This window comes from Aspergillus lentulus (genome assembly GCF_001445615.1).
Source record: "Aspergillus lentulus DNA, contig: Alt09, strain: IFM 54703, whole genome shotgun sequence".
Classification (NCBI taxonomy): Eukaryota; Fungi; Ascomycota; class Eurotiomycetes; order Eurotiales; family Aspergillaceae; genus Aspergillus; species Aspergillus lentulus.
In genome coordinates this window covers 288,534-313,565 of record NW_028322117.1, presented here as the reverse complement: position 1 = coordinate 313,565, position 25,032 = coordinate 288,534, and the positions used below count along the sequence as shown (strand labels likewise).

The 25,032-nt window shown below is 52.0% G+C and overlaps 8 protein-coding genes across 8 annotated transcripts; 3 read left to right on the top strand and 5 right to left on the bottom strand.

The window, feature by feature from the left end:
* Window positions 1–1,873: 1,873 nt before the first annotated feature.
* ALT_4947 (fungal specific transcription factor domain-containing protein) lies at window positions 1,874–3,988 on the bottom strand (the record flags this gene model as incomplete). The annotated part of the gene is made up of 5 exons (XM_089599835.1): window positions 1,874–2,639; window positions 2,684–2,811; window positions 2,863–3,072; window positions 3,122–3,733; window positions 3,908–3,988. The coding sequence occupies 5 exons, from the start codon at window positions 3,986–3,988 to the stop codon at window positions 1,874–1,876; spliced, it is 1,797 nt and encodes a 598-aa protein (XP_089455712.1).
* A 190-nt stretch (window positions 3,989–4,178) lies between these two features.
* ALT_4946 (RidA family protein) lies at window positions 4,179–4,647 on the bottom strand (the record flags this gene model as incomplete). Its single annotated transcript, XM_033558944.2, has 2 exons — window positions 4,179–4,471; window positions 4,536–4,647. The coding sequence occupies 2 exons, from the start codon at window positions 4,645–4,647 to the stop codon at window positions 4,179–4,181; spliced, it is 405 nt and encodes a 134-aa protein (XP_033414835.2).
* Window positions 4,648–4,884: 237 nt separating this feature from the next.
* fhpA (flavohemoprotein) lies at window positions 4,885–7,907 on the bottom strand (the record flags this gene model as incomplete). Its single annotated transcript, XM_089599834.1, has 4 exons — window positions 4,885–6,104; window positions 7,273–7,441; window positions 7,522–7,553; window positions 7,607–7,907. 4 exons carry the CDS (start codon window positions 7,905–7,907, stop codon window positions 4,885–4,887), a joined length of 1,722 nt encoding a protein of 573 aa, XP_089455711.1.
* Window positions 7,908–9,903: 1,996 nt separating this feature from the next.
* On the top strand, window positions 9,904–10,953 carry ALT_4944 (aquaporin-1; the record flags this gene model as incomplete). The annotated part of the gene is made up of 3 exons (XM_033558947.2): window positions 9,904–10,215; window positions 10,264–10,564; window positions 10,613–10,953. The coding sequence occupies 3 exons, from the start codon at window positions 9,904–9,906 to the stop codon at window positions 10,951–10,953; spliced, it is 954 nt and encodes a 317-aa protein (XP_033414838.1).
* Window positions 10,954–12,500: 1,547 nt separating this feature from the next.
* On the top strand, window positions 12,501–14,462 carry ALT_4943 (putative GABA permease (Uga4); the record flags this gene model as incomplete). The annotated part of the gene is made up of 8 exons (XM_033558948.1): window positions 12,501–12,600; window positions 12,656–12,801; window positions 12,855–12,902; window positions 12,953–13,100; window positions 13,148–13,680; window positions 13,735–13,821; window positions 13,870–14,254; window positions 14,305–14,462. 8 exons carry the CDS (start codon window positions 12,501–12,503, stop codon window positions 14,460–14,462), a joined length of 1,605 nt encoding a protein of 534 aa, XP_033414839.1.
* Window positions 14,463–14,613: 151 nt separating this feature from the next.
* On the bottom strand, window positions 14,614–15,216 carry ALT_4942 (putative GPI anchored protein; the record flags this gene model as incomplete). The annotated part of the gene is made up of 1 exon (XM_033558949.2): window positions 14,614–15,216. One exon carries the CDS (start codon window positions 15,214–15,216, stop codon window positions 14,614–14,616), a length of 603 nt encoding a protein of 200 aa, XP_033414840.2.
* A 1,099-nt stretch (window positions 15,217–16,315) lies between these two features.
* Window positions 16,316–18,687, bottom strand: ALT_4941 (glycoside hydrolase family 55 protein; the record flags this gene model as incomplete). The annotated part of the gene is made up of 3 exons (XM_089599833.1): window positions 16,316–16,460; window positions 16,521–17,941; window positions 17,992–18,687. The coding sequence occupies 3 exons, from the start codon at window positions 18,685–18,687 to the stop codon at window positions 16,316–16,318; spliced, it is 2,262 nt and encodes a 753-aa protein (XP_089455710.1).
* Window positions 18,688–21,835: 3,148 nt separating this feature from the next.
* ALT_4940 (threonine/serine exporter family protein) lies at window positions 21,836–24,448 on the top strand (the record flags this gene model as incomplete). Its single annotated transcript, XM_033558951.2, has 1 exon — window positions 21,836–24,448. One exon carries the CDS (start codon window positions 21,836–21,838, stop codon window positions 24,446–24,448), a length of 2,613 nt encoding a protein of 870 aa, XP_033414842.2.
* Window positions 24,449–25,032: the final 584 nt, after the last annotated feature.

Genomic DNA, 25,032 nt, shown 5'->3' with positions numbered 1-25,032 from the left:
TAAGTCTAATTGGCAGTGTGTGCCACATGTTCCTTCGCCCCTGGGATTTCCGTGCTATTGATCATACTGGTTCTTAAAAAACCACCCATGCCTGTCAGATTGCTCTGTGCAGTCTGTGGCTGCCTAAGTCACGCTATATGGCTAATCTAGACTTGCTATTCCCCTCTATGGAGTTATCTATAATAGCATCAAGGGTCTACCGCCTGAATATCCTCCAGTCCTGACGGAGAGTGCCTCCTCAGATACCCAAGGCAAGCTGGCCAGCGATGCCTGCTGGTGGCTGAATGCTCTTGGAGGAAAAGTACAAAGTTCCGACAGTATGCAGGAAGTAGGCGAACTCGTATATTGGTATATACCTGATATACGTATTGCTTCTGATGCTCCAAGACGAACCCACTAATACCGCCGGGTAGGAACTCCCAACGCCATTCACATACGCCGTCAATTTCACAACACCACCGCCGAGGCCCTGTTCTCGCTGACTGGGCCTCTTGGGATAGTGGTATTCTCATTTTCTGGCTCCCGCGTGTATGACAACAGATCTGGTTGGAAGCCAAGTGACAGCGGCGACTATACCCCCATCGTTTTGAATATCTCGGATCCAACGGAGCCGATATTCCAGTTCACAAACGGCTCGCAGTTTGTGTGGGTGAACTACTCTAACAGATGGTCTGCCATCGCGTCTGCGGCAGCGTTCTCCATTGACGAGAGTCTTGTCCTGTTGTGGAAGTGGCTGTGGCTTTGTCGATGGTGGCTAGGGTCTTTCACTTGAGGGGATGTCAATAATCATCTGAAAATTTAGTAATAGCTATTCGCTATGAAACCACTTACATATCTCATAGAGCAACAGCCACTAAGCGTCGTAGAGCGAATCCTGCCACCTCCTATACCCCCCAAACAAATCCCCTGAATACATCCACCCCCTCCCCTCCTTAACATCAACCGCCTTGATCCTCTCCAACTCCCTCTTCCACAAACCGCGCCATCCCCGCGGCAAGTTCGAGTTATGCTCACCTATACAGAAGAGGACATACACCGCTACATTATTCTTCGCAATTTCCTCCTCTGTATCAGTGAACGCAGCGCGGAGACTATCCGGCGCCGTAAAGGGGAGTACGATGCTTTCGCCGCTGGGTAATGTGCTGCGCATGGATACTGTGGCTAGGTAGCCATTTGCAGTTTGTGTCTTGGTCATTGTCAGCGAGGATTTGGTTGCTAGGGAGTGCAGTGGGTACCATTGAGTACTCCGGTTCATGCCATCCTTTTCGACCACAGACGTCTGAGAGGATGTGGATTGGCATCCCTGTTGATGGCGGCGCGTGGCATTCGCAGCCGCAGCCGCATCCGTCGGTAGCATCCTCAGGCGGGACGGGTGGAGGCCTGGGGGTCTTTTGTTTGGGCTTTTTGTTCGGCATCAATGGATATAGGATGAGTTGATTTAAGAGTTTGTTGCAGTTCTTTATGAACGATGAATTGTTCTCATGTGAGTCACGGCTGGGCTGAGGAAGCTTGGCGATAGTGGTACACTATAGCAGGCTCGTATTACCACGTGGTTTAAGGTTTCCTTGAATTCAAAGCATGATCCAGATACTCATTAGAGATAAGAGATGGCATGACTGAGGGCAGCTTTTATTGTGCCAGTTGATGACCGTGGTTGCGGATGAGGACATTTTTCACTTCAGTGTTTAGATGCACTTGCCGCGCATGTTGCCAATATAATCTTGTGACCTTATTCCATATAATCCTTTATATACAGTAAGTCCATATGATCCTTTATATACGTAAGTTTGCGGTATGTATCTCTGAACATGCGGTTAATCCAAGAGGCTTTGTCATCTGGAGCATCTGGCCTGGATGGTTGAATCCACCCTGACTACCACATCCTATCCATGTTCATCTGGTTCAACATATCAAACAACCCGTAATCAACCGGTAACGAGTCCAAAGCGGGAGCCAAACCCAGAGTCGACGGCAGTTCTTCTGTATACTGAGGTAGAAAACCGGTAGTTTCCCCGTTCACAAAATCAAATCCCGTAGACGGAGCTAATAGATCATCTCCAGTCTCCTGCAGCTTGCCCTCTGTACTGCTCCCCGGGAGTGTCAGGTTATACCTCGCAATCAGCAACCGCCGCAGATTATTCCCGATATGCCGTGCAGGCTGCCACGAGCCCCCCAGCTCCTCGAGAACACCCACACAAATCTCCAGCCGGGTCTTCTGCGAGGGAGCTATGTCGCCATCGATGTCCTCGAGTAACACCGTCGCCGCCGAGAGCGTACAATGTGTCGCGGTTATAGGGCTGAGATGGAAGCTGCCAAACTGCTGACGGTATTTCTGGGCGATGGTGCAGATGGCGCGGGCGGAGTCGGTAGAGACGGTTTTTGCTTGTGTTTGAGTTTGTCCTCCTCTGTTGGTGTCTGCGTCGCTGGAGGCAGACTGGTGCCTTACTGTGAAAGGTTTGACCAGGAGAATCCTAGCAGTGTGGTAGACCATGTGCAGGGTATATGCGTGTGGAAGATGATTTGGCAGGTCGATCCGGAGAGCTGGAGGAAGGTCGTAGAGCCAGGTTTTCAAGTCCAGAAGACAGGATTTGAGAAAAGCAGATCGTTGGTGTTGGTTGAGGCTAGGTTTTGGGGCCCACCTGCTGTTGTCAGTTTCGTCGCTGTGTTGTGGAAGGAGACGTACAAGGACATGAAGATCTTCTCGTAGATTTGGCAGATGCGGATTAAGGCTATCTGTAGAGAGAGGACGGCGTGCTGTCGGGGAGATGATGTCTCTGCATGACTGGGAAGGCTGACGGCGCCTTGGACGTCCTAAGTCTAGGTATTAGTGATTGTGGATTCTGACCGGAGGACGAGACGAACCAGCATGGAGCAGATGCGCCCTGTATAGCTCGCAGCGAGCTTGTCGTGGCAGTATAGAGTCCAGTAGATCTGTCGTCGGAGCTGGATTTCCTTAGGCGACATTCTCACGGCTTCTTCAAATGCAGCCGGGTCCAGGTTGAGTCCCATGTCGAGACTCAGCCTGTTCGCCATGCCGTGGTGCAGCCACCCGGCCGCATCAGCCCCTGTGGCCTACAGAGCAACATGAGTAAGTCTTCATCTAGTAAGGCTAGCAACTCACAATATAAAACATCCCAATAAGACCTAGTGCCTGGATAGTCGTCAGGCTCGGTCGTTCCATTTCCCGGTGCAGTATAGTCTTGGCCTGTTCGAAAAAGAATCGACCAGCTGTGTTCGGGTCGTTTGCGTCGGTACGGGTTTCAACGCGGTCAGAGTACCGTGAACCCATGGCGAGAACGGTGTACAGAAGCAGGGGCGTGAAATAGCGACCTCTGTTTGCCATGCTGTCGCGGAAGAGCTCCTCGTCCACAATCTGGTACCATGGGTGCTCCCAGGTGAAGTACAGATCGATCAAGTGGGTTTCTAGCTCTGTAGGAATGAAAGTGTCGTATGCCGTTGATCCAAAAGGCTCAGGTTCAACGCGTGTGTTCGATTCTTTCTCTGGCGTGGCACCTTGAGCAGCGAACTGGAGACGACCACTTGTCGGCCCAAAGAATCGCATCTCGCCGTCGTCGTCAAAATTAAGAGATTCATCAAGCGCAAGATGTCCTTTGAATTGATCGCATAGAGCCTCCAGATATGATGCAACTTCTGCAGCATCCTCTCCGAGTGACTTCTCCGCGTCTGGATCAAGTCCATGTTTGGCCAGAAACTCCTCGAGGAATTGTATTCGCTGACGAAGCAAGTCAACGTAGGACTTGGATGCAGGACGTCTACCATCCTCATTCGAGGAGTATTGGCAGGAGATACTCCATTGCAGACAACGGGAGCAGGATGGTTTTTGGCCGTCGCACTTGCAGCCTACACGTCAGAGACGGACAGATAAGAAACTAGATGCATGGCATACCTTTGCTCGCCGACGACGACACTCCTCGCATGCTTTGGTGGTATATTTCCCGCGGGATTGTTTCTTTTCAGCTGGTGGCATTTTCACTCGACAATACTTATCAATTGGAGGTTACTTAGTCCGTGGATACCAAATTCTCAATGTCATGACGACCAAATAAACTCCGCATTATTAATCAAAATCCAAGTCCCCTCTCATATCACATTCACCACTTATTTCACACAACGAATATGGCCACCAGCACCATTCTCTAATTCCATCACTAGGATATCTACGGCACATGCGCCACAACCTCAATCTCAACCCTCATATCATCCTCCCCCAACCGCGTCACCCCCACACACGTCCAAATCGGCTCATGCCCCGGAACCCACTTGCGGAAATTCCGCACCATCGCCTCCAGCGCCTCGTCGTTGATCGGAACATGGTACGAGTTCACCCGGTACACCTGGCTCCAGCCCGCGCCGCCTGCGTTCCGTAGATTCAGGTCCACGTTCGCGAAGGCTTGGTCGATTTGTGCGTTGATTTCGCGGGGGATGGTTCCTGTAATTGGGTCCCAGCCTCCTTTGCATTCATCAGTACTGGTAATGAGGATGAGTGTTTGGGGTAGAGGGGAGGAGGGGGATACCCTGTCCGGCGCATTCGATGCGGTCGCCGACGCGGACGGCTTGGCTGTATTTGAACTGGGATTGTTTGGCTTTGCCGACGCCGTCGTAGTTGTAGTAGGTTAGATGGGACATTTTGATATTAGTTGTATTGTTACTCTAGTTAAATAAAGGTGGTTGTGGTGAGACAGGCTTATATACCTATTGTTGCATTGGGGTTTGTAGCGGAAGATGTATTCCGCTGAATATTCTGCTGCGGATGATGTCATATATGTTGAAAACATTAGATATTCATGAAAGTTATCTAAGTCGTAATTCGTGAGTAGGGATGGTCTATCTATATACATGCAATGCTTGAGGTATTAAACGGAATCAATGAGGAACACCGCCAGTTCCGAACAGCTCCAGCTTGACGCGGTCCTCGCTCACGCCCTTGGACTTGAGAACATTCAGCATATCAGTCATGAACGTGTCGGGTCCGCAGACGTAGTACTCCGTCGTGGCATCATCCAGGAACAAATCCTGGCTGCCTTCCAACTTGCTCAGATCCACACGGCCGCGGTACTGGTAATCATCACCCTCCTTGTCCTGCTCTGTGGGGTGGCTGGTGAAAAAGGTCGATTTGAGATGGGGCAGCTTCTCCTCCAGAGAGGTGATGTGGTTCTTGAACGCACGCGCCTGGGAGTTTCTAGCGCCGTGGATGAAGCTGACCTTCCGCTCTGGGGACTGCGAGGTCAGAGTGTTGAGAATGGACGTCATGGGGGTCAGACCGACGCCGGCTGAGATGAGGACAACGGGGTTGGCGGCCTTGGCGTCGGAGAGGAAGAAATCGCCGTACGGATGGGAGACCTTGATGGTGTCGCCCTCGTTTTTAAACTCGTGCAGGATGTTCGATACATAGCCTGGGTGCGCCTTTGCGCCGGGCTCGGCGGGGTTCAGTCCAGGCTCCTTCTTCACGCTGATGCGGTAGTAATCTGACCGAGGCATGTCGCTGAGAGAGTACTGGCGCGCCTGGAGGTAGTTGAGCTCAGGGACGTGGATCTGCACGGAAATGTACTGTCCCGGCCGGAAGGCAGGCAGAGGCTTGCCGTCCACCGGCTTCAGGTAGAAGGAGGTGATTTCCGAGGATTCAGGGACCTTCTGCGCGATGACGAAATCGCGGAACTCGGTCCAGCCTTCAGCTTGCTCGTAAAGCTGGGCCTCGCGGCCGATCATGAGGTCGGCCAGTTGCCAGTAGGCGGTGGCCCAAGCGTCGAGGATCTCCGGGGTGAGGGCGTCACCGAGGACCTGGCCCATTGCTTCGAGCAGGAATTTGCCGACAATCTTGTAGTCGTCAGGCTTGATGTATAGCGAGGCGTGTTTGTGGCAGATGAGCTCGACGGCGGGTCCGAGAGCGCCCAGGTTGTCGATGTTGGACGCATAGGCGAAGAGAGCGCCAGCTAGAGCACGAGCTTGGTGGCCGCTGACCTGGTGAGCGGTATTGAAGACGTTATTCAGCTCGGGATGGGCAGTCAGCATGTTCTTGTAGAACACCGTGGTGATGGTTGTTCCATGCTCTGTCAGCACAGGCACGGTGGCCTTGATGATTTGAACTTGTTCCGGTGTTAGAGGCATGATGCAATTAGCGTCTTAGTGATTGAATACTGAATATTTGAGAATTATCAAGTGTACGGTCAAGGTCCAAGACTGCAGTATTTATACACAGCGCTACTTGTTAGCCCCTATGGTCGTGCCATATCAAAAATTTTCTCTTGGTGGTTTGGTTCCGCAGCCGAGTGATGGCGAAGATATCTCCGCGGAGGCGAGGTCAGAAACATGCAAACTCGAGCTCAGGAACGGAGGAATCAGCGTGCAGGAATAGATAAGCAAACAGACTCCACCAACGACAGTTTCACTACCAGCTATCAAAGAGTTGTCGAAATCCTCTTCATCAACATTATCAGGAAGATACTATTTCCAATAGTCGGTAGGTGATCCTGCACGGCACTGCTCGAGTGCACAGGCATTCTCCAGAGTCCAGAGTCCAGACTCCAGACTCCAAATGGTCTACATCCATGCCACTCCGTATCCATCACCCCATACTTCAGGTTTCGCCTATTTTACCTCGTTTTAATTGGTCTACACAACTAATTGCCGTTACTTAACAATTGAAACCCGAATCGCCTACCCAACGTCAGGCCACTTGCGAGCAAGATCCCCGACGCGAAGATTTTTCGGATCGGGGACTCGGTAATTTCTCGGGACCGAGTACGGCGCACAAAATATTCTGATATTGCTGTGGAAGCCGAAGAACGCTAAGTGCCGTGGTGCTTGTCCTTTATTTCGCCCTTATTTCCAAATTGAGCTTAGTGTCTACAATATCCTGGGTAGCCAGGTACCAAGTGAAGCGAAGCCACAGCTATCAAACAATCTTATACGTACCAAGGTATACTAACCTACCGTCTAGGTTGCTATAGAATATAAAGAAAGCAAGGCCTTGACATGTCAAGACGGTAACTCAATCGGAGCACGCCGCTGACTTCCTGAGCTTCGTTGTCCACGGTCCTCGTGATGCATTGCTTCTGGGATTGAATCGGGACAAGGTAGCTCATGATCCTCGTGATGCGTTGCTCCTGGGAGCTCAAACTTCCCTTTCCATGTCTCGCGCATAGATACACCTGGATGAAATGATGCTCTTTTCCTCAGTAGTACAGTTCCAGCAATAAGCGTTAATCCTATAATTGAAAGACCTCCAATCACCCCTCCGACAATAGCACCTACTGGTGTCGTTGACTTTGTCGTCTCTATCGCGAGTGCAGGTGATGTCGATGTCGAGGTTGTAGGGTCTTGAAGACTGTTCTGCTTCGTTGACGCCGGGATAGAGGTTGTGGTATTGGGGGCCGTCGTCGAGGTTGAAACTTGCTTCGACGTAATATTGAAATAGTGACAGCTGAAACGGGTCGAGCCCGGGTCACTGCATAAACCATACATATAGTAGACGCCGGGGCCTGCAAGTCCCATGAAACTGACATTCCATGCTACGGACCCATTGTTGGGAGTGTCTGCTGCATGTCAACAGCTGGCCGAGATCCAGGTCCCGTTTGGAACGTCTCACCTGCGATTTGACTACACAGCGCATCACGCTGAAACTGACAGTCGCCACCGTTGAAATCCTTCATCAACCAAAACTGAATGGACTCGTCGCAACCGCTTTTCCACTTGATGTCGATCGACTGCCCGACAGTAAACGCTAGATTCGATATGTATTCGCCGGTGTAACCATTCTGTGGGGGAAACATGAATACATCCGCAGCAGCAGAACTTTGCCGTGGGCCCGCAGTCAATATGAAAACAAAGTGAAAAACAAGTAGCCTTGTGATGCGGTAGATCCTCCCACTATGCTGCTTGAATGGCATGATTGTCAGCCATGAATAACAAGTTGGAATGTGATGGCAGGTCGAGAAGGGGAAGAGAATCGAGACTATAAATAGGTCTTACGTGAACCTGGGGACTTGCAGTCAATCGCCTAGACTGGCGGCCGGAAAGGCTGAAACCGTGAGGCGCATATTTACTGGGTTTCAGTGCCCCAGGAATGCAGCTGCAGGGGCGAACTCCCATACGCAAGAACTTCAAGTGATTGGAGATGGGATGCTGCAAGAACAAACTAAACATACACTTATGTCCTGGTTCTAGCCGACATCACCATGCGATCACTGCCCAATTAACGGCTACGCCAGTTTGGGTGTTATACTGTTCCCAAATGATGTTGGCCTGGCCGCCGGCTATGTTGGACGGTCAGACCGCTTCATTGCGCACGCGACAGAAGATAACTGCTGTATTGCAGCACATGGTCTAGAGCTTGTGCGAGACGCAAAAATGTTGCCGGTCTGCATACCATGAAGGGCTCAAATCCCAGTAGTCCACGTGTGTTCGTCAAGGGAGCAAGAGCCAGGACAGGTATGAGTCTAGACGAACTTGATTGATGTCTCCTAATCATATTCCCCAATTCATCAGCTAAAGCAATATCCCTCGTGGTAAGGTCTTAGATGGAAAAGTCAAGTTTCAAGCGTACCTTTCAGAACACTGCCGGCACGACAGCCACTCGAATGCAGGTTGGTTGCACTGTAGCCTTGGCCCAGGTCCCTAAGTGTCGCTGTGTCACTCCGCCAAATCACTTTGCCTTGCTGGTAAGAATTGCAGGAATTTCAATGGGTACGAGTCCCAGTTGCTTGAGAGCCAGCAATTCCATAAGATTGAGTTCGCAGTGGCTGCTTAACATGGCATGGCAGCCTTGTGGTTACTGTAGTTAAACTCCTGTAGACTACGGGCCAAGCATTGAGAACAGCCGGAAATCTGACAAGCTCGTGGAACGACCCACTCAGGCTGACAGCTCAGAAATGATCTCGATACAGCAGATATCTTGGTGCCATTGGCTACAACACTCGTTGGCATCTCCGTAGCTGACGATCCTCCAACGATGAGACAAACCAGCGATTGAGCTGCAGCGGCTATAAGAACTGTTTCAGTGAGAGCGGTAGAAGCCATAGAAAATTCTGAGAAGAAGCCGAAGACGATGCTTCTGGATATAGAAATATATCCTAGAATCGAACTCCAGTTTCCTTTTTTCCCATCCCCGGACAGGAGCAGACGCTTTCCTCTCCTTTTCCCCTTCTACTGGTTCGAAGATGTCGAATTGATTACATTGTATTATACAGAAGATTAATAATTTAGGTCAACTAATTTCTGCAATGTTGAAGTGTCAAATACCGAAGGTTCACATGGTAGAAAGCAATAGTCCGCCGTACCCGAGGACTTGATTAAGCATAATGTGCACAATTACTCAGCCTCCCTTGTGCTGCTTATGCTATGTGTAGCACGTAAGTGACTGTCATCATTTGTAACAAGAGAATACTATTAAGATCATGAGAATTAAATATAAATCCAAAGACCAGCGAGTTGATGACAATATTGATTGACAGTGCGGAATTCCAAACTGTCAACTCCATGAATACTATCCGCTGTCTCATTGACCACTACCGAGTGCGAACTGGTGTTCGGGGATTGATTGAGCCAACCGGTGTCTGGGCCCTGATCGGCCATTGACTTTACTGTCTTTTCTGGATCCTCGTTTCGTGTCTATTGATCATTATAGCTAGTAATATCTCTGATGGTACCTCGGATGGCCGGAAATGGTGACGTGACCCAAAGATTGGAGAGTAAATGTAAGAACACCAAGACAAGCTCGGACACGCCGAAATAGTCATGACTTCGTACATGTCGTAATCGACATAACAAAGTTACCTTAGGATATGTCTTGCAGAGCATATAAGAAATGGGGGTCGCTGGTACATTAGTATCAATCGCACGACCAGAAATCAGTACTCTGTCTTTGATCATATCAAGCAAGATACAATGGTGTTCGGGAAACGTAATAATGGAGAGGAGCGGCGTGTCGTCAGGCCCAGCCAGAGTCAGCTACCCATGCTGGGCCTGGCGGACAGTGCTCGAAATAACCTGATTGCTGTGGTGGGAGAGTTTGTCGGCACGTTCCTCTTCCTGTTCTTCTCTTTTGCAGGAACTCAGGTCTCCAATACACCCAAGCCGGCGGCCGGTGCCCCTCCCAACACCTCCAACCTTCTTTATTCCGCCCTCGCATTTGGCTTCTCCTTGACAGTCAACATCTGGGCCTTTTATCGGGTAACGGGAGGTCTATTCAACCCTGTAGTAAGTCTCCAGCCGTACAACACTGCAGCTCAGCTACTGATAGAGCAGGTCTCCTTGGCACTATGTCTGGTCGGAGGCATGCCGCCCCTTCGAGGCGTCTTCGTCTTCGTTGCACAGCTTGTAGGCGGCATCGCAGCCGCAGGCGTCGTCAGCGCTCTGTTCCCGGGTGACCTCAACGTCGGAACTCGACTGGGTGGAGGGGCCTCCATCTCTCAGGGTCTGTTTATCGAGATGTTCCTCACAGCACAACTGGTGTTCGTGATCATCATGTTGGCCGTCGTGAAGCACAAATCCACTTTCCTCGCGCCGGTCGGTATCGGTCTCACTTTCTTCGTCACGGAAATGATTGGTATGGATGCCCCCCAGTCCACCTAGATGCTGAGGCTAATGACAACAGGCGACTACTATACCGGCGGCTCGCTGAATCCCGCGCGCTCACTCGGCCCAGACGTGATCAACCGAAGCTTCCCCGGTTATCACTGGATCTATTGGGTCGGGCCGCTGCTCGGGTCTCTGCTGGCCTGCGGATTCTACACCTTCCTCCGGATGTTCAAATACGAGTCCGTCAACCCGGGGCAGGACTTCGACGAGTGGGAGGCTAAGCGTGGACCTGGATCGTTCGATGAAAATGGCCGAAACTCAACAGCATTTTCGGATTCGACCGCTGGCGCACGGAGTCATTCGCCTCGAGGTGTAACTCGACCTAGTGGACCGGTCAGTGGAGCGGAACAGGTTTGATCGATGGATAGGTTGATGATAAATCACATATTCATGCAGGTGGTTCAGCTGGACAGATGAAAGTGGCAGCAAGAGGGAAAGGCAATAGGCGATATGTATTCGGTGTGAAGTGTTGGGATCAGTCGGCCATCAGCGTTGAAAAGCGACAATATAGGACGCTAAGCGAACTCTCTAGTGTCTAGAGATGCCGAAATCCCCCTTTACCTGATCTGGCAGGTTAGACGGTCACTACAATCTCATTCTTGAGGAAAGCATTCGATTCTGAAGTGGTCTGATTCGCAGAGAAATGTCCGATTGGAAGGTGCACTGTAGAGCTCGATTAAATTGATATTGCGATCCTATCGTCAAATTCGTACTGCGAACGAGCTGTTCTAGGGGTGGCACTATATCCTCAGATGTTGCTGTATCGCCAGCCCACGATAAAAGGTAGATAATACGCAAGTATTCATATTTGAAAGCATGACGATTCGGTGATCTATTCTTGCTATCACCAATTTACCATTTCTGGGCGTTGGACACTTCGTTTCTATCTTGAGTCTTGAGTCGACTACAGACACTAGCCGACGCTCTCGGCACACGCCCGCAATCCAGAATCCACACCAGCTCCAGCGCTCCACAACGCACAAACCTTGGAGAACAGCCGTCGCTGGAGCATGATCATCCTCATCTTCTTCATGTTAAATCAATACTGCTCCATTTTTATTTTTCTAAAGAACAAAATGAGGTTTCGGAGATGAAATCGATTCAGGTAATCGGAGGAATGCACCCTCGCTAATAACGGCTGCACAGGATATTAGCAGGATTCGGTGCATGCAACATGCAGGTCTAGCGTCCTAGGCAACTCAATTGATCAATAAAATCAGGTGAACCAAGACCGTGTCTCTCCACAGGGTCACATTGAAATGAGTGCACAATAAGTACTCCCCTTCAGCCCAGGACCACGCCCTCTGATGTTCCGACGACGCCGGCCAGACCATGAGCGTGCCCCATGGGACTTGGCAAATCCGTCCAACCAGTGCCACCCGACCGTGAGTGATGAACTCGAGATCTTCCGGGTCCATGGAACCACGATATTGGAGGTACCAGTAAGAGTAATTCAGTGTCCGTAGAACGTAGAGGAGTCTGTGGACTACCGATTAGGGGCGCGCAAATGCGTGGCTGCATCATCCAAGGCCAGCCAGAAGGTGTGGAGCCCGTAATCGAGACCCCATAATGTCGTCTTAATGGTCCGCGATGATCATCTCCCGCTTTTTCAGTCCGCCAATCCATTCCCCATCGGAGTTTCCAGGATAACCCCCTTTCGTCCTTGGTCTTCCACTATCCAATGCCACAACCAATGCCCATGCAGACGGTCGTTTTTAGACTTTGCAAGTCCTCACACCATGTCCCTCTAGTCTATCTAGTCCGCGGTACCTGTTGCCTGGTCCGATGCAGATAACTCCATTGTCCCCGCTGGGTTGACTTCTTCCCGACTTCTTCAATCTTCGGCTTCACCATTTTTGATGATCAGCGATTCTGCAGTCATTTGAGACTGCTTGGACGCCAAGATGCTGCTGAAGATGCGCTCGCAGACCACCGTTGATGCCACAGGCCCTGACCATGGCGTCGGTGGCCATCGAGAGGCGGTCGACGACACGCAGCTCCTGGGTAAGTCGCAGCTTTAACGTTTGGCGTCCGACGCGCAGCTTACTGATTACAACAGCCGAATTGGGTTACAAGCAGGAGCTGCGACGACAGTATTCGACTTTAGAAATCTTTGCGGTCGCGTTCAGTATCATGGGCTTGGTTCCGTCGATCGCGTCCACAATTGCATTCTCACTTCCAGCTGGGCCAGTCGGGATGGTTTGGGTTGGTTATTTCCCCTTCGTTTCTTTCCCTTACGGATGCGCTAATAGTGATAGGGATGGTTTACGGCGAGTATCCTCATCTTCTTTGTCGGTCTTGCGATGGTATGTCCCTGAGTCGTCGATTGCGATTGCGTCCGTATTAATGACAATAGGCGGATATGGCGTCCGCGATGCCCACGGCCGGCGGTCTATACTGGTGGACACATTATTTCGCGGGTGAGAAGTACAAGAACCCGTTGAGCTTCTTGGTCGGATACAGCAACACCCTTGGGTTAATTGGTGGGATGTGCTCGGTTGACTGTATGTCACGTCCTCCGCTCGATGACGAGTCGTCACTGACGGTACAGACACGCTCTCGCTGCTGCTGCTCGCGTGCATCTCGATCTCGCGTGACGGAGAGTGGTCCGCGTCCAACGGGACCATCTACGGGGTCTATGTCGGGGTGATTCTCGTGCACGCCGTGTGCGCTGTGTTCGCCGGACCGATCATGAACAAGATCCAGACGTTTTCGATTTTCGTCAACGTGGCGATGATAATCGCAACGGTGGTCGCGCTTCCCGTCGGCAAAATCAGCCGCGGCCAGTCGCTCAACCCGGGCTCGTATGTCTTCGGGGACGTGGAGAACCTGACAACGTGGCCGACGGGCTGGGCTTTTGTGCTGTCGTTCCTGGCCCCGATCTGGTCGATTGGCTTCTTCGACTCGTGCGTGCATATGAGTGAGGAGGCGCTGCATGCGGCCAAGGCGGTGCCGTTGGGGATCATCTGGTCCTCGGGTTGCGCCACGTTCCTGGGGTTTTTGGTTCTGTCCGTGATTGCCGCGTCGATGGACCCGGACGTTAGTAAGACGATGAGCTCGAAGTTCGGGCAGCCCATGGCGCAGGTTAGTCGATTGCACCTTCCCCCGTACCGTAACTGGCGGTGACTGACGGGCTAGATCTACTATGACGCTCTCGGAAAGAAGGGAGCTCTCGGCTTTACCGGAGTGCTGATTGTTATTCAATTCCTCGTCGGACTGAGTTTGGTAAGCTCTCCATCTTTGCAAAGTAAACAGGAGAATACTGATGAACAGATCGTCGCTGCATCCCGGCAAACATGGGCCTTCTCCCGCGACGGTGCCCTCCCCTTCTCCGGCTACCTCCGCCACATCAGCAAACGCATCCGGTACCAGCCAGTCCGGGCAATCGTCGCATTCGTCGCCGTGTGCATCGTCGCCGGTCTGCTCTGCCTGATCAACTCGATCGCAGCCAATGCGCTGTTCTCCCTGTTCGTGGCGAGCAACTACGTCGCCTGGGGCACACCGATTCTCTGCCGGGTGATCTGGAGCAAGAAGCGCTTCCGGCCGGGCGAGTTCTACACGGGGAAGTTCAGCCGGCCGATTGCCATTGTGGCGATCCTGTGGTTGATCTTTGGGCTGATGCTGTCGATGTTCCCGAGCGGAGGACCGAATCCAACTCGTAAGTCTTGTCTTTGCAATCTACGGACTATGCTAACGGCTACGCTACAGCGTCGACGATGAACTATACCATTGTGATCAACGGCTTCGTGTGGGTTGCATGCATGACGTATTACTTCCTGTTCGCGCGGAAATGGTACACCGGCCCGAAGATGACTATTGATTCGTCGGAGGTGGTAACCCAGCCTGAGAAGGATGCAACCAACTGAATTGTATTCATATAAATGCCAGATTTGTCATTGATTGTCATATTGAGTACATGTACAGGTCGGTATATAGACATAACCATAACGTGATCGCGATCAGCGAATCAGTCATCTCCACCTCTTATCCTCTCCTCAAATCATTTAATGAATACCCCTACAGGGCAGCCATAACACCCAAGACACCAGCAACACCTGCAATCCCAGCCCCAAGGAACGGGGTAGCCTGCGCACCCGCGCCCTGAGACGTCGAGGTCGACGTGGTCGCCGCACCGGCACTAGTGCTCGTACGGGTCATGGTGGTCGTCAACGACCCGCTCGTGGAGGTCGTAGTATCCGTGATCGTCGCAGTGGTTGAACTGGTAGTCTGACTAACGGACCTCGTCTCCGTCGCCGTCGGTGTCCCGTTCGTTCCGGTGAGGGTAGTCAATTCCTCGCTCCAGGCCGAAGAAGCCTTGCTGGCAGCATCGGAAGCGCGGGACTGCGCGTCGGACGCGACGGAGGTCGCCCAGGACTGGACGTTTGAGGCTGCGGAGGCGGCGTCGGAGGTGAGGGAGGAGACGGCTGCCGCGCCGCCGGTTTCGAAGGCGGAGGCGATGGAGGTAGCGTCGGCGACGACGTTGGAGGCGACGTTTTGGCCGTCGGAGGCGACGTTGTTGGCTGCGGAGACTAGGGAGTCGATTGCGTTGCCATTGTTGTTGTTATCCTGGGCGTAGGCGGAGGTTGCCAGGAGGAGGGCTGTGAGGTGGAGGAGTTGCATTTTGTTTGGTCTTGTTTCTTGGTTTGTTGGTTTGCTTAGGTGTGGTAAGTGTACTCTGTATGAGTTATGAGTATGAGGTATATGAGATGATTGATGAAAGCAGAGAGAGAGAGAGACTGGAGATTGATCGCTTTATATGTTGTTACACTGCCAACACCCCATAAATAGATCCAGGTACTCTGGGTCAACGTCAGCTCCACAAGGCGCAGTGCAGTGACTGCGTGGCGATACACCACCTACAGTTACAGGTACTGCAGTCTGTACAATCGCAATATCCAATACATTTCAGTTCTATCCACAGTGACCAGTAAAACATGGAATGACGACGTCCACGGGTCGATCGGATGAGGTCGTGCCAATCACAATATCACATCATCTGGGTCCACTCTGTCCACCGTGTCAGGGTCAGTTTCTGTTTCTGTTGATGTTGATGTTGATGATGATGTATCTCCAGTAAATGCTTGCAACATACAGTAGCCAGGCGAATGTGAATACATCATAATTAATCTATCTGGCGACTACGACTAGTGTCTTGTCTCCAAGTTCACCATAGGTACTTACGGCGCGGCAGACGACAGGGCTTCGACTACTGACTCGCAAAGTATTTTCCAGAACCAAGAAAGCCACCCGGGATCCACTGCGTACGCTTCGTTTAACCAGTCCTGGAATAGTGCTATGGGGCGCACAGTAAATAAGCAATGTGAATGGTCCTGGAGACAGCTGATCCATAGATCAGCGGCTTAGTGAGACTGCCCAGGTTTGTGCCATGTCAGGCAAAGCGCAAGACCTGTTTGTGTAATTGTTTTACTTGAATGATATTGTGCTGCCTGATGCCAAGGTGATGACGTATACTGGGTTATGGTGCATGCATATACCAATTATACCGCTCTACAAGTGATCGAGTAGACTAGTTACGAGTTAATGATGATGGCATTGTTGGGGTCTTGGTAACTGCAGTTACTCGGTTTCTCCGTAGACCAAAAGTGGACTACCGAGGTGTGGCAATGCCGCATGTGGCGGTGACGGTCGATTCGTGCCATGGCTCAGTGAAGTAATATTACTACATGTAGAATGATTATGTACTAAGACGGGTGGTGATCTAAGCAAACTGCCGGTATGCTTGGATGATGGCCTCCCATCCTCCTGGGTGATTATACTCGGTCGGATTCGACTGTCCGTCCAATACCATCACGTTCGTCTTGCGCGTGTTGATCGAGTACCACACCAGGTTCTCTGGGTTGTTGCTCACCCGCATCATGTTGGTCTGGCAGGTTCCACTACACTGAGTCCCGTAATCTCCGTACCACTCGCCGTCGAAGAATGCCCACGCCGCGGAATTATACAGCAGCACGTCCTTGCCGCCGTCGACGTTGGTCGCCAGCGCTGTGCGGCACTTCTGGTCGCCGCCGGCGCACCAGGAGAAGTCTGGATCACCAACCGCAGAGTCCGCGGTCCAGGGCGCAGGCGCCGTCTGAGTCGCGCCGCTACCCTGCATGTACGGACTCTCGGTCTGGAGTAGACCCGCGTAGACGTTTTGCGCGTTGTGGAAATTGTAGTTATATAACCAGTGGTGCTCAGAGCCAGTTCCCGTCAGCCATGTTCCTTTGGTCGATTCGACCAGTACTCCGCGGCCTGTGGAGATAACAGTGTATCCCGACCCGCCGTCCAGGTTGTGGTCAGCCGTCCAGCCCCAGAAGTTCTCGATGTAGGCCGACGCGCTCTTGGTCAGGTGCATCACCATGTATGCTGCCATGCACTGGGAGGTGTCCTGGTTCGTGCACCTGGTCGAGATGCTGGTCTCGGCAGTGCCACCGACAGTCACAATTGTGTTCCACAAGCCCACGTCGCCTGGAGCGCTGCCGGCCATGTTGACTTCAAGGATCTTGGCTCCCGGGAGGACCTCAGAGACACTGAACCGCATGTCTTGGATTTCTGCGACGCCCACGTCGCCCGGGTTGCCAATCCGGACAACAGCCTTGGGGTTGCGGGCATCCTTGAAGGCGTTGCCCGCGCCGGAAATCACTGACCACGCCTCTCCAACGATCCGAGAGCCGGGCGGAATGACCAGCGTGTCTTTGACTATGTACACACCGTATGGGAAGTAGCTGATCTTACAGTTGGCCGCGTTATCGGCCAGAATGGCGTTGAGGGAAGCAGAGTCGTCCGTGTATCCGTCGCCTTTGACGGCGTGGCCTGCGACGGCCTTGACGTTGACGATCTGGTCGCTGGCGTACTCGGCATACGTAGGCTGGGCTTTTGTAAAGAACTTGCCTCCGGACAGCAGCACGGCGGGACGGCTGGTGCTGAAGCTGGTTCCTGTTTGGTATTGGCCTGGGGTAACATTCCCCCAGACCCAGGTGTCGACATGAGACGTACTGGCCAGTTTGACGTTGCCGTTGCTGTCTTGGGCGATGGGGTTTCCATTGTCGTGAGTCAAATTCTCGATCAGGATTTGGCTGTTGCGGTTCCCACCATCGTTGGACGAGTCGTGGAACTTGATCGTAGTCCCAGAGTTGACCGAGGTCGAGTCCAGCAGCACCAAGCTTCCCAGTCCGTTACTGGTCATGTCAATGCCCACTCCGCAGTTCTCGAATGTAGCGCCTTGAAGCAGAGCAGTGTGGCCACCGGACGCTTTGAAGGCGGTTGTGCAGCCGTTGAAGTGGATGTTCTTGAAGTTGACCTGCTGGTTGGAGTTGTCGATGCCAACGACACCTCCATTGATTTGCTATAATCATCAGCTGACGAACACCACAGCACAGAAGACAAGAGACCAACCACATCGGTTATGGCGATAGTAGACCCCGCCTGGACGTGAATGCCGGTATGACCGGTGGAATAATTCGGCATGTTGATCTTAACGTTAGTCAGACCTGAACCCTGCGCCACACCCCACTGCAGAGCCGTAATCCGAGTATCAGGTCGGAGAGCAGTGGTGTCCAACACCACGTTCTTCATGAGCGTCATGAAGCTGGTCTCCGGGGGCCCATTCTTGGAATCGTATCCATTGACGAGCGTATTGCCGTTGAACCCGGGCGCCGCCTTGATCACAGGCGGGTTAATTGGGTCCCCAACAATGAGCGTGCCAACTCGGAGGTTGAGTGTGCTCCCCAGCTGGTAGGTACCACTTGGAAGATAGACCTGAGCCGGATACCTAGTGACACCGGAGCTTTCACGGCTTCCACCGCTGCCATTGTCGTTGATGGCTTTTTGCAAGCTGGCAGTCTGGTCGCCGGAGCCGTCTTTTTTTGCACCATAATCCAGAACATTACGCCAGACGGGGTAGTTGTAGTTCCCTCCTGCATTAGGGGCATATCCGCGCGGATTTCCGGTGTGGTCCTGTTGAGCGAGCCAGTATGTAGATGGAGAGCTCTTGACAGGACCGCTGCAGGAAGGAGCACGAGCCCCGACAGCTGCAGACGAGGCCATAGCCAGCGCGCTGGCCAGCGCGGTCAACGAGAGGAGACCACGCATGCTAGCAAGATGATGAGTGATTGTAAGCAGAGACAAATGAATGAGGAATGACAGTCTTACCATCAAGTCGAGAGGACGACACATCGCCCATATATAGCCCTCCATCTCTAGTCCATCATCTGTCAGCACCACGATCAAAAGGGTGCTGATTCATGAAGCGAGAAGATTCGCTAGCACGAAGCTGAACAACCATTGTGCAGAATGACCGGGCTTAAATGACAGGGTTACACCACATGTACGACAAGAAAGAGGGAATTTCCTAAGAGAGAAAGGTGCGCGTCAGTACTAGGACGATGTGGTGAGACAGCGCCGAATTGGCCCCGATTTGAAACGATGCCGTAAAGCCTTACAAATGATAGTCTTCCCGATCAGGGAAGTGGTGTCCGTCGATAGCAGTCAATTTGGCCAGAGACGGTAGAGAAGACGCCCTGCATTAGGCCGATTATTGAGGAGAATCAGATGGATTCCTTGGAAGATTATCAGCCTTGATGAAAGATGAGGGATTTGGACCTGAATCCTAAATGCGATCAGGGGCTTACAACGTAATACCATGCAGAGCTCTACTTTCTGAAGATTTGGCTTGTAAATACTGTAAATACATTTCCCTGCCGGACCAACGTATATCCGTCAGGGGCTGATTTCTCCGTGTCCCAATCGGGAAAGCTCACATACATGCATGAATCTATGCTTGATTCTTCAGCTTGCAGACTTGACCTCCGGAGATGTGCGAATTCCTCTACATGACTTGTTTGATGAGATGATGTCTTGTGCGCAGATAGGACTGGCTATGACTCATGCCATTGCTCAATATCTGAGGAGCTGGTCATTAGAGTCCTCGAGCTGTCCTCGACTACTGCAGAGAGGACTATGCGTCTTGGGCATATGCGGGAAAGATCCGATACGACTGATACGACTGTAGTTTGTCTACCTGAATAATGCCATGCCCAATGGACCAATCTGCCCCTCTTCCCTAGGCAAAATATCTGAGCACTAGCTCAACGATCCCGCCACCCACGAGACGTTAAGTTAGTCCATCTCTACCCGTCTAGCAACTAGCGCATCATCGGAAAAGGCACCCGAATTCTTCATACCCCTCTTGTCCACTGGTGAGTGCTGCCACAGCTGCACCAGGTCCTCTCCAGTTCGAGTCAGCTCAATCCAAACCCCACAGTTCAAGCCCGACTGGCCAATGATCACTTGGTGAGTATAATCCCCTGTGCCGAGCTTCGTGGCTTAGCTGACCTGGTCAAGTAGATGATGATAATGTAGAGCCAATCAGCTTAGATCGGACTCAGGTGCTAACAGACCCTGTGGAGATTAGATGAATGGCCGGCGTGACACCAGTAAAACTGGCTAGCAGATCTCTCTTGGTCTAACCTGTGACTTGTCAACTTAGACTAGGTTCATATGTAGGAATTAGGTTTGATGGATGTCTAAGGTGTAAGTCCCACTAAGGCTACCTTGAGATGGCTCATATAGTTTCTTTAGGGCAGATATCCTCACACTTGCACTCTGTTTATGCCACACTTTTAGGACTCTTTCCTAGAATTGACCTGGGTGCCGACTCCTCAAATCATTTCAACCGCCGAAATGATCCTGTATAAGGTAACGTACCCATATCGAAGCAGATAGCCAGCCCTGGAGTAGCTGTGTTGCTGCTTTTGTTACTGGCTGATCGGCCTAGCTACACCACTATTGCTTACCGCCATCATAGTGTGCCATCTCCGGGGACGACGTTCTATCCGACGTTCTATCCGACGTTCTATCCGATGCTTTGGGTCGATGGCGTCTTCTACGGGGTTGACTGTCCAATGTTCGAAAGAATTGAGTTATGCACCACCCAATCCTGTTAAACTTCGGGCTCATGTCCATCACACTCGATAGGCGTGCGTACTTGGTCCTCTTGAAGAGTATGCCGGCCCCTGATTCACGACGCTACCTTATATTTAGGCAGTCGCTGAAAATTACGCATATAGGGTATCTGCAGAACCTCAAGCGCCACCTTGAATCCAATGGTTGTGGTCAGGAGGAGATTACAACGATTCAGAAGGATATCCAAGCTTATTGGAAGAATAAGACTCTACCCTAACTTCCGTGAGTTTGAGTTCTCCACTGGCAGAACTCGTGACGACGAGACAATGTATAGCGCCTATCTCCCCATATCTTGTTATAGTCCACTGACACGTCTGGCGACGTAGGATCATCGCTCTCAGCTACCGCAAGGATGACACTCCATATTGGACCTACTGGAAGCACGGTCTGGAGAAGAAGAACTAATCGGTGAGGTAGGAGTATAGTTCTTGATGGGGCATCAGCTGCATTTTCTATCCATCTCTTCAAGCGTATTGAAGAGTCCGCCATCTATGCGAACTCAAGGTACAGTCTCGTCATCAGTATACCGTGGATTGCAATGTAGCACCATAATATTAGGCCCAACTTCGAAGTGCTCCCACCAATGCCAATGGAGTATAACTGATCTTACGCTCATGTGCATTTCTCATGGAAATACCATTATCTGCGTGTGGAATAAGATGAAACGTGTATTCCAAAGACTCGACGAAGGAAGCCCTGGTGTCGACCATGGTTCGTTTGCGGGCTCGGGAGTTTCCTCCGTTGCTGGGGCTAACATCGACGTAACAACGTCAGAAGGCTTTCATTCGAGATGATGTTCTCGCGCAGCTCAATTGCTCTTCAGATTCTCACTCGATGCAGCCGCCCGTTCCACCAAAGGTAGGCTGACAAGATTTCGAAAAACAATACTTTATCAAAAACCATGAACGAGGATGGTCTACTCATCTACAGAACATCAATAACGACTGTCGTTCTGACAAGTGATGGATCCCTTAGTTCATGACGTCGAACAGACGAAGCTGATGTGGCCAAAACCATGCATACGTGAAGTCACTGGTGACTAGATATGATTAGCCACATCCATGGCGAACCGTGTCATCTTTTTTCCTCGCACTTCTGTGGAATCTCCTCTGCTTGTCTCAGCTACTTGAGTACGATACGAGATTAAGCTGCATTGTACAGATTGCTTCTAGGTGTTCCTACTTCCTGCCAGGGTACGTACATAGCCAAGTCTCTTCGATGGCTTCTAACAAGACCTAGACGTAACCGATCAAGCCCTGTCACCTGAGATTGCCATATGTCTGACTCCAGACAAGAAAGTGAGAGTTCCGCCGTAACCTATCACAGTCAGCCCGAATCAGAAAATACCGAAGAATCTGTCAGTCCTGAAGGCCCAGGATCACCCCCGGCTCCGCCAGGGAGTCCACGGTCACCTGAACAGCAGAGCCAGGATGGAGACAACCAGGAAATTCCCAGTATAGAGACCACCCAGACAAACGGGGAAAACGGAGAAAACGGAGAGGCATCACAGAAGAGACAACGGGTTCGCTTCCGGTCCGCTCTCAGTGTCGACTACCCTGAGCCTGCTGGTCCCGAAAGCAGCGAAGATGAAAGCTCTATCCAGGAAAGGCAAAAAGGCCAGCGTGACCAAGCGCAACGCCAGGGCCAGCCACATCTCATGTCTACGCCCTACATCCATGGATCGCTAGACATCACAGAAACCCCTCTCCAGGAGCGGACAACCGGAGAAGACCTTCAGCAGGCGGAAAAGACCCCTGTGGAGAAGAAACCGACAGGCATTGGCGCAGCAGCAGCCGTCGGCGACGTCAGTCGCACCGCCAAGGACAAACTGCGATGGCTGCGGGACACAGTGCACGGCAAGTTGTCCAAGTGGAGTGATCGGCTGGGACGCCCTGAACGAGGTGGGGATGACCTAGGACCCGGTGTCTACCACAACGAATGGGCATCAGGCGGCAACGCGCCTCTGGGAGATTTGACTGACAACAAGCACAAGACTCACGAGGAAAAGAAGACACATCAAGCCACGTCCACGTCTGAAGCGCACCGCTTGGTCCGGGAGCTGACGCAGGACCAGTCCGGCAATCGGCGCAGTACGCGCGGGAAGCCATACCCACATACCGACACGCAGGGCGGACAGGGCGGCCAGGGGGAAAATGCAATCGACTCGGGGCTGCGGTATCGAGCCAATGGTGGCGGTGTTCTGGCGCAGCTGATGAAGCTGAATGGCGGCATGCAACAAGGAGGGCAGGGTGGACAAGCTGGACAAGGTGGACAAGGTGGGCAACGGTCACCCTCTGACGCCGGGACCTCAGGGACCACAACTCCGAAGAAGGAAAAGTTAAAGTGGTACAAGAATAAACAACATACCCGGTCCACGTCGACTCTGGTTGGCGCATCGGGTAGCATGAGTGGCGCGAGCACCCCTGTATCCAGCGAGGTCCTTTCCGCCGCGTCGAAGCGCCTTGGTGGACAGCAGCCTCAACAGGGAGGAAGGATGCGGCTGGAGGACGAAATCCAGGTGACGGTGCAAATCGCGGAGATCATTGCGCGCCAGCGGTACATTATGCAGCTGTGCAAAGCGCTGATGTCGTTTGGTGCCCCGACGCATCGGCTCGAAGAGTACATGCAGATGACGGCTAAGGTTCTCGAAGTGGACAGTCAATTTCTGTATTTTCCCGGGTGCATGATCATGTCATTCGATGATCCTTCGACGAGGACGACAGAGGTCAAGCTTGTTCGGGTGGCTCAGGGAATCAACTTGCAGAAGTTGGCCAATACCCATCGAATCTACAAGAATGTCGTGCATGACGTGATCGGGGTGGAAGAGGCCATTCAGGAACTAGAGGAGATCGAAAAGAAGCCGCCGCGGTTCAACAAGTGGATCGTGGTGTTGGTGTACGGATTGGCGTCTGCGACTGTTGGACCGTTTGCCTTCAATGCTCGGCCGATCGACATGCCCATCATCTTCCTCAACGGCTGTCTGCTCGGTCTCATGCAACAAGTCCTCGCACCTCGCTCGGCTTTGTATTCAAATGTCTTTGAGGTGACGGCCGCGGTGCTGACCTCATTCCTGGCCCGCGCCTTTGGTAGCATTCCCAAGGCTGTCATCGACGGCAAGCGTCAGTTTCTCTTCTGTTTCTCTGCAATCGCCCAATCCTCCATTGCGCTTATCCTGCCCGGCTTCCTCGTACTATGCAGCAGTCTTGAGCTGCAGTCTCACCAGATCATCGCGGGATCAATCCGAATAGTCTATGCCATCATCTACTCCCTGTTCCTCGGATACGGCATCACAGTAGGGACAACCATCTACGGACTGATGGATGGGTCAGCCGTATCCGACATCCAGTGTCCCAAAGCCGGGGCCTTCAAAAACCCATACGTGCAGCGGTTCCCCTTCGTGGCTCTCATGACCGTCTGGCTGCTCATCATCAACCAGGGCAAATGGAAACAGTTACCCGTGATGACGACCATCGCCCTGTCTGGGTACATCACCAACTACTTCAGCACAAAGAGGCTGGGCTCCAACTCGCAAGTCGCCAATACCGTCGGCGCCTTCACCATCGGCATCATGGGCAATCTGTACAGTCGCCTGTGGCACGGACATGCTGCAACAGCCATTCTACCGGCTATCTTCGTGCTGGTCCCCTCGGGCCTGGCAGCGTCCGGGTCGTTGATCACCGGCGTGGCGTCGGCTGATCAGATCCGGCACAATATTAGCAGCCCCAGCGGGACCTCGCAGCCGGGGGCGGGGCTGTCGACTAATTCGTCGGTGTGGACGCTGGCAGTCGGGATGGTTCAGGTGGCGATTGGGATCACGGTTGGACTGTTCATAGCGGCGTTGGTGGTGTATCCGTATGGCAAGCGCCGGAGCGGCTTGTTTAGTTTTTAGCTTGTCTGTATGTATGGATTGGCCGCCAGTTCTATGGTGGACGATAAGTTTAGATTATAACTCAGCAGATATTGCTCGGGATGCACGAGAATTCTCATCCCGTCGCCTTGTAGAAAGCGCCGATATTTATCCAGCTGAGGCCCTATATGAAGTCTCTAGGCACGGCCCGAATGCCTTGAGCAGACAATACATACGTCAGAAGATATAAACGCGACGCCATCTCCATGTGAGACCCTCTAGCCCATTATCACACCCGCCATCCCGTTTCACACTATCACAATTGATATTATTGTTGCTTTACCGGATACAGGAGCTTTTGATACAGCGATGTTGGTAACTGATAAATTTACTAAGCGGATGACTGTGATAACAGGCCATTCCATCTGGAACGCGCAGAAATGGGCAATGGCCTTGCTTGCAGTGCTTAACACTGGTGATTAGGGTATCCTAAAATGTATTATGTCTGACAGGGATCCAAAGGTTATTTCTGAAGTATGGAATACATGGATGCCGGCTGAACAAATGGCTGATGCTAAAGAGATGGTTCAGCAATTAAGTCACAGAATTAGCAGTATTTATATTTA